Genomic DNA, 8,845 nt, shown 5'->3' with positions numbered 1-8,845 from the left:
GTGCTATTATTTTAAATTCAATTAATAAAAATAATTCGTATTCTACCATTTTTTATTTTTTTCTTATTATTTGAAAACATTTTTTAAAGAGGAGAGGAAGGAGTAAAATAAATTAAAATTTTTTTTTATTTAAAAGTAAAACATTTTTACGTAAATTGCGGCTAAGATTTGTTCCACGTTTTAGGTTTTTGTGGCCCTAAAAACACATGCTGAAATAATTCTTTAAAAAATTGTTTAAACAAATTGTTTACTAACAATTTATTTTAATACTTTTTATCAACAATTTTTTTTATACCTTTGTATAACACACTCTCTGTAGTTAATTTTGTCTATCGTTGTTAAGTCAACTATGAGAATTAAGTAATTGAATCAAATAAATATTTTAAATAATTAAATAAATACAAGTACACAAATAAATAATTAACAACTAAAAATAAAAAATAATAAGGAATTGAAATAATTTTTAATTTAATTTATTTTTATTTATTTACTTATTAGTTTACTTAGTTATTTATTTCTTTATTTATTTATTAATTTAAGTTTATTTATTTAATTATTCATTAATATAAAAAATAAAAATAAAGCTTTAAGTAACGGAATGTGTAATAAGCGCGTGGAGAGCCCGTAGAGCCACATGGCACGCTACGCTGCTGCGTATGCCGGCCGCGCGCCGTCTGATTGATCAACTTTATTTATTAATAATTCAGTAAATAATAGTCTAAGCCAAAATTTTTAAAGAAACTTTTAGTTTAAAATTTTATTTTCTTTCACTCTGTAAAATAAAAATTATTCATTCTGGGACACCCTGTATATATATATATATATTATATGTGTATAGAGATATATTGTCAAATTAATATAATTTTTGCGAGTATAACATGTTAATGTTAAATGTTAAATTATTTACACAAGATGTTTGCAAATAATTTTATGGAATGTTTTCGTATTTGTAATTAGGTTATTCATAATATGTTTTTAAACGTGATAAATTCTAATAAATTAATATATTTATATGTAAAAAACTTTTATATCGAGATAAATAATCTATCAAGTTTGGTGGACATATTGTAGTATTCTTAATGACGTTCTCGGGAATCTTCCTTGTGAGTGCTGTGCCTGCGTGATTCTTGACCGCTAGGTGTAACAGGTCGCCGTTTTGATCTTGTTTTGAATTTAGCGATATCCTCACCAAACACGTCACCAGTTCGAAGAGCAGATATTAAGTCGTCGAATTCGCCTTTATTATCATTCTGTTGTCCATTATTATTTGTTTCATTTTTCTTACTTAGTGATATGCTGTTTAGTATACCCTCCCGCGAGTTCTTTCTCTCTATTGTTCTCTTTCGAAGCTATAAGAAATTATAATATAATGTATTTTATTATTATGTTCTATGTATTTTATATGACATATAAGATTGACATGATAAGATTACTGGGTGTACTTCCGAAAAGGTGAAATCCCTGATTTTGCTGAAATTTTTGCCAAAGCTTACCCTTGATTAGAGAAGAAAGTCCCTAAAAGGATTTTCGCCGACAAAGCTTTGTTTGCCCTTTATCACTTCCTAAAGTTGCAAACATTTTGACTGTATATCTCTGAAAGTATTGATTTTAGAGAAAAAAGTTTCAAACAAAAAATGAAGCTCATAAAAAGCTCTATAAAAAAGATTATATACATTTTTTACGTAAACCTAATATTTTGGCTGTTATGACCCAAATAACTCGGCGGGGGTCAGTTTTATTAAATATGTGAAAACTTTTTAATTTAAAAGTTATACATATTTATTTAACGTAAACAAAAGTTGAATTGCAAATTTGAAAAGAAGTAATTTTTTACAGTATAACATAAAACAGAAATAATTCTATAATCACATTACCCCGCCGGTAACAGAGCGAAACGACGTCCACGCTGTACTGTACCACATGGGTTTGCGACTTCAGATTTAAAACTGTGGTCAAATAACAAATTAAAAATGTTTGGGTTAGGTTAGGAAAAAATTCGGGAAGGGGGTGCAGAGGGAAGGGCGGAGCCCCTCCCCCGCCTACGCATTCTCTGCACAACCCTTTGCGAATTTCCCCGCGAAACGAGATTCTCATTATACGTATTTATTTGAATTTTGCGCACTTCTGCCCAGGGCACCTCTATTAGCGGGGAGGGAGAGGGCCAAAGGCCCTCCTTGCACCCCCCTGTGTGTGTGTGTGTGTGTGTGTTCTCTACAGCACGCATTTTCTATACCTATTTTTTACGCTAATATTTTCCGAGATACATAATGAAAGCTTTTAAAATGTTGAGGAAAAAAATACATTTTTTCTTCATGATAGCCAAAATAATAGGTTCACGTAAAAAATGTATATAACCTTTTTTATAGAGCTTGTTATGAGCTTCATTTTTTGTTTGAAACTTTTTTCTTTAAAATCAATATTTTTAGAGATATACAGTAAAAATGTTTGCAACTTTAAGAAGTGATGAAAGGCAAACAAAGCTTTGCAGCGAAAATCCTTTTAGGGAGTTTCTTCTCTAGGTAAGCTTTGGTTAAAATTTCAGCGCGATCGGAGGTTTCACCTTTTCGGAAGTTTATCCAAATTACTTACTTCCTGTTCTTGTTTTGCTCTTCGTTCTTCTTCTTCAATTTTCTTTCTCATATTTTCTACATCTTGTCTGGCTTCAGCTAGAGCTTGCAAAAAATTTTCAAAAATACCAAAGAATTCATCTGGTTGAACGCCGGCCGAATCTTCACCGAATAATCTTACTGCTCGATCAAACTGTTTTTGGAAAAAACTAGTCAAGTATTTGTCACAACTACAATTAATGTTAGTTATTTATTCTTACCCTAGTTTTCATGTCTTGGAATAAGTCTTCTGCTTCTGCTAATCTACATGTGGCTTGCGCCTGAAAGTCCCTCATTGCTGGTAAAAACATATCACCTTGAAGCACTTGAGATTGACCTCGATGAAATTCTAGAATATGGAATAAAATGAGAATAGCACAGATAATAATAAAATAATAATTTGCTTATTTCTTTGTTACGCATATTAATTTTTTTAAAGCAATTGTTGTCATTCTTATTGGAAAAGCATAGAAAAAAAATTAGTCTCCCTTGTCAAAGTAGCTAATACTTAATGATATAAAAAGAGTGATTAGAAATTTTGAAGTTATTTTCAAATTGTGTTTAATTTTACTTTTAACATAATTGATTTAAAAATCAACTGTCATAATAATCCGTTATTACCTATTTCTCTTTGAACATCCTGTAGTCCATTTTTCAAGTTTGCCACCTCTCTCTGCAAATCGGCCATACTAACTTTAGAAGCTGTTCTAACATGTGGCATATCTTCTTCCATTTCTAGGACTTCTCTAAATCTAGCTTCGAGAATTTGTACAAGATAGTGTAATAATGTTGTACCCTTGGAACAAGAAGACTTGGTGTCGACTAGACGATTTAAAGAAGCTAATCGGAAGCCGCACGCATTACCCCGCGCGTTCCCGCGATTCACGTAATTTCCCAATGCTAAAACTAATTCCAAAAGTTTTCTGAGTCTCCTTGATCTAGCTACTTGTCGACTCGCTTCTAAAACTGCCCGCATCCTCGGTGTCAATTCTGCAATGCTAGCTGCAAATTTTTTTTTGTAATGAAGAGAACGCAATCTCTGTTCATAATGTGGCACCCTAAAGACAGAAGAAGAATTTATATTTTATTTGTTCAATGTTTCGTGTTTATTTGTTTTAAAATAAAAAAAAAGATTAAATTTCCAAGTTGCATATATTTTAAAAGATAATTAATCGAGTATCATAATTATTAAAAAAAGTTAAAAAAATGCATAACGTAATAGAGTACTAATTGCATTAAAAGTAAATTACTTTGATATTTGATATAAGAAACAGTCAGCTCTGTTTTGCAAGTCCTTTTGGTGGATATCTAACGAGGCAGCCTCTTCCGAGGTTGGTATGTACTTTAACAATTGTTCTACCATATCTATGTGCAAAATATTCTGCTGATCCATCGACAATATCGTTCTGGTAATCTCATTATCAGACATCTTTAATTTTGATAATAGTATAGTGCAGTTTTGTGCTCTTCTTGAATCGATTACCGACATTGTCTTCTTATTTTTTCCTAATGTCCTCAAGTCTTCTATTGAGCCTTCCGTAGAAACACCGTTCTTTTGATAAGCGCAAAAGATTTTATCAATGGTCTCGAGATCCATTACATTGTAAAGCTTTGTATCGTCCAACTCTGACCATATCGTGCCCTGCAGCTTCTGCTCGGGTATTTTGGACCAATTGAACGATTTCAAAGGATTACTTGGCTGTGGAACATTCTTTATTATCTCCATCTACAATATTTATACATGAATTATGCATATTAAATTCTTAGACTAAAAAGATTACTACATTACTAATTGAAATTATTCCACTAATTGCACCAATCTAAAAAAAAAAGTCTTTTAAATTAACTTATTATTAAATTATTATTGCTGTTGTTATCATATTATTATAGTTTTATATATATATATATATGTGTGTGTGTGTGTGTGTGTGTGTGTGTGTGTAATTATATAATAATAACAGCAATACTAATTTAAAATATATATACATGTTTTATATGTAATTGATTTTAAATATATAGTAAAATAACCTTCATAGGTGGAGGAGCAGTTGGCATCAAACAAGGAGGTGGTGGAGGTGCTAATGGGGGTGGCGGCGGTGGTGGCGGGGTAGGTTTGGTGTCAACTTTTTCGAGTACTTCATCTTCTACAATTTTTAGAGTGGCTTTTGCGTCATCCGGCAAACTTCCTGAAGCTACTAGTTGTTCTAGACGTTTCCGTTCAGATTTTTCGTTGTTAATTTGTCGCGACAACGTTTCAAGATTATCTTGCAGTTCAGAAATTTTTTGTTTTGTCTCTATGTGCATCGATGTTTCTTTTTCAAGACGCTCTTTAATCCTTGCTAAACTTGATTCCATATCTTCCTACACAAATCCAATTACAAAGTACGACTTTGTAGCAAAGAAGTAGACATCAGGCAGTAAATGACAATTCAATTAGTAGAGTATCTAATATATAACAATAAGAAGATTTCACATACATTTACACATATTAAATAAATCTATAAAAGACGAAAACTTTTTATTATTTAGATTTTCTTATGTCATTAGTTTTAAATATGTTTGATATATGTTTTATATGTTTGATTTATGTTTAATATACAAAAAATATATTTAAAAAATTTAGATTTAAATAATATGTTTTTTATTTTTATATTATTAAAAAACATATCCATCAATTTTAATATTTTAAATGTCTATAGCTTCCAAATGCATATATAGCTTTGGCAAATAAATTAAACTACTCTCTAAATTACAATCAGTGAAAAATCACTGAAATCAATGAATACACTGATTTCAGTGATGTACTTATAATTTGTCAATTAGTGAAATAAATACACAACAATGATCTTCCAGTGATTATACATTAATTCTGAAGTAAAAATCACAAAAAGTCAGTGGATACTCATTGATTATCACAGTTATAAATATACTACTGCAAATTAGTGAAAATACACTGATTGCAATTTAAAGAGTAAGAAACTAAAATTTTCTTTATGTATAGATTGTATGTAATACAGTACATGTGAATATCTCTTATAAGTAAAATATTATTGTTATTAAAAAAATTTTATTGTTATTGTGAGCGATTCTTTGGAGTTAAATAAAATAATAATAGTAATACTTTTTCTTGAGTCCTCAAATCTAGTTCTTGTTCCTTCTTAGCCAGTCTTGTAGATATGTCTAAATTTTCGCGTTCCATCTCTTCGGCTTTCTTTCTTGCTGCCACAAGTTCCTCTTCCTTTGCGAGAAGATGTACAATTTCTTTCACATTTATTTCAATTGGTGCCACATCGGGATTTCTTACTAATCCCGTTTCGTTACTTTCGGATTGTAAAACAATCTGTTGAACAATTCGATCAAACAATAACCAATGCTGAGGATGCGAACCGTAATCCACTGGAAAAAATTAATTAGCATTATGGCATATCTTTAACAAAAAATAAGACTTATCAATTCAAAAACTCACGTGGTAATAAAAGGCAATGCTCAAGTAAGCTAAGAAGATGGGGATAAGCAGCAGTATGGCTCAGTTTTCGTCGTAAAAGATCGAACATGGCGCTAGCACTTTTTGTGTCTATATGTTCTTTTTCGAACTTTCTGGCCAGTTCCTTTTCGTCTTCATTTCGTACCATCTCAAAAAAATCGAGATGCCTATCAAGTGTTTCATTCTCATACTTCCTCAATTTTTCGATAATAGGCTGGATACCGAGCATCAATAACTCATATCTTAGATGCAGCCTAAACTCTAACGTCACCTGGCCAGGTCCATAGTTTAATACGGCGTTGATAAACGACATAATCGCTGTTTTCAGAGACAAATTGTCTTTATAGATACCAAAATTTTTGTCAAGGTCATTAATTATACACTGAAAGCGCGTTCTCTCGGAATGATACTGTTGGAAGTGCAACATGGCTTCTAGAACTTTACGGTGTCCGCCTGGCACCAGACAAACTGCACCGAGAATTTCCAGTACAGAGATTTTTGTCTTTATATTCTCAGACGCGAGTGACTGCGATATCGTGTTGATTGCTGTTGGATGTGCTAATACGTGTGCTCTGCCATTCTAGAAAGCGATATTAATTAAAATAATAAAATATGAAGAAAAAAACAGTGATACATACAATGTTTCTTTTAAAATTTGGGATACTTATAGATGATTCACGCGCACATATTTTCATTTGATAATATTTTTTAGAAATATGATTTAATCTCTGTTCTACTTGACAAAACTCACCGAATTATTCATTAAAGCTTTCAAACATCCTATAACGCTGGTATGCAGATTACTGTTAGCTGCTTCAGTATCCATAGTTCCTAGCACTTGTAATAAAGCATTTAAACCATCTAGTTCTATAAATCTGAGAACAAAACTGTGCGGCTGCGTTCTCAGGGCAGTTTTTAGAGCTTCTGCTTGACGCATTTGATTTGACACCTCCTCATCTTCTTCTGGGAAAGGATTCTGTCAAATACAATAACGAATATGCTTATTATACACAGAGAGAACTGTTTCTTTGAATTTAATATATGGATTTGTTTGAATTATATTTGTTTTACTGGAAAAAATTTATTTCTTACAAAATATTATTTTATTAAATAAAAATTTGATGGTTTTGTTACATTAAACCATATTGTTTGACAGAATAATCACAATTATTTGAGATAATACTTGAAATATTTGATTCAAACAAAAACTTTATTTTTTACAAAATATTATTTTATTAAATAAAAATTTGATTGTTTCGTTACATTAAATCATATTGTTTGACGGAACAATCGCTTTTTTTCTTTTTTTTTAAGAAAATATTATATTCTTTCAAAAAATATTTCATTTAGAAACAACAATTACTTTGTAATACGACAATGTTTCTACAATTTTCCAGCAAAGTTATTAACTTAAGCAATCTTATTTTATAAATATAGTACATTTATACGCAACAATATGGCACAATATAAAAATACAAAATTCTAAAAATTGTTAGGTCTAATGTCCAATGTCTAGTAACTTGTAAGGTAACTCACTTATTAATTTTTAATTTTTTTATAAGTTTGTTTGTTTATCTATTTATTAATTTTCGTTTCTTTTACTTATCCTTCTTATACAACTTTCATAATTTTATCAAGAAAATTTCAAACGCAAAGTGATCATGATTAAAATAAATAAATGTGTTAATATTATTTTCCGATAATAATATTTAATCCAAATATTAAAATTATTATATTATAAAAACTGCGCATTTTGTACTTATTTTTTTTCAATAAAAAATTACTTTCATTGCGTGAATAAAGGACATAGCGGAATAAGCAGGTGAAATCTGCCCCGGCACCAATCGAGCTCAAATTGATATCATTAGTTGACATCCTTGAGATGTAAAACTTTCCCAAAAATTAACTACAAAATTGCATTTTTTGGGGGGATTATAGAGGGGGAAAGAAAAATAAAAAAAGTGGTTTTTTCTGAAAACGGTTGGACCGATTTTAATAAAAAAAAATATATATGTTGTAAACATTGTTTAGGCAAGTTTAAGAAAATTTTAAGTAAATTTGTGATGAAAAAAATCCGATAAAACAATTTTTTAATTTTTTATGAATTTTTTTAGGATAATATTTCTGAGATACTTTTATATTTTCACAAAAACATCTCTAGATTCTCTACTTTAACACGTATTTTTTTTAAATCAATTGGACTGGTGGAACATGGTTAAAAATAATAATTCACGTCGCGCCGCCGGCTGGATGACCGCGGTGCACGGCAATTGTTGTCATGTTGAATTTACATACTAGCCTTGTTGCAATGTTTAGTTGCCAAAAAAATTATGATATTACGATATTAATAGTATATAATATAATAATGCATATAATATTTTCAGGACGTCTGATGTTAGCCTATAAAACTTATAGTTTCCGGAGTTTACCACGAGGATGTTGCAATACATTTTTAAATTCCATATTTTCGAGGTGTTTTTTTAATGTGAGTCCCCTTGCCTCTCACATTATTTATGATCGGGGTGCTTTTTTAATGTGAGTCCCTTTGCCCCTCACATTAACTAAAGAGAATTTTGTTAATCGTCTTCACTATCACTTTCAATCATTGGGATTAAATTATCTTTTTTTGCGTTGCTCGCATATTGCCACAATAATTTATTATTTATCTTATGCAAGATATTTATCTAAAATTTTTAAACCGGCAGAAATACTTAGCAATATATTTAAAAAAGATAAAAAAAAAATAATTTAATCC

The 8,845-nt window shown here is 30.2% G+C and overlaps 1 protein-coding gene across 2 annotated transcripts in view; it reads right to left on the bottom strand.

The window, feature by feature from the left end:
* Window positions 1-1,076: 1,076 nt before the first annotated feature.
* Window positions 1,077-8,845, bottom strand: part of LOC105832136 (disheveled-associated activator of morphogenesis 1) — a 43,829-nt gene continuing 36,060 nt past the window's right edge. For both annotated transcript variants that reach the window (XM_036289425.1, XM_036289426.1), the window contains 9 exons: window positions 6,842-7,066; window positions 6,073-6,670; window positions 5,728-6,002; window positions 4,635-4,967; window positions 3,857-4,332; window positions 3,228-3,664; window positions 2,828-2,955; window positions 2,590-2,760; window positions 1,077-1,349 (listed from right to left, as the gene is read on the bottom strand). In XM_036289425.1, coding sequence (XP_036145318.1) covers window positions 1,077-1,349; window positions 2,590-2,760; window positions 2,828-2,955; window positions 3,228-3,664; window positions 3,857-4,332; window positions 4,635-4,967; window positions 5,728-6,002; window positions 6,073-6,670; window positions 6,842-7,066 — 2,916 coding nt within the window. The remainder of the gene's footprint in view (window positions 1,350-2,589; window positions 2,761-2,827; window positions 2,956-3,227; window positions 3,665-3,856; window positions 4,333-4,634; window positions 4,968-5,727; window positions 6,003-6,072; window positions 6,671-6,841; window positions 7,067-8,845) is intronic.

The sequence above is a fragment of the Monomorium pharaonis genome, chromosome 7, assembly GCF_013373865.1.
Source record: "Monomorium pharaonis isolate MP-MQ-018 chromosome 7, ASM1337386v2, whole genome shotgun sequence".
NCBI lineage: Eukaryota > Metazoa > Arthropoda > Insecta > Hymenoptera > Formicidae > Monomorium > Monomorium pharaonis.
This window is presented reverse-complemented; position numbering and strand designations above follow the sequence as displayed.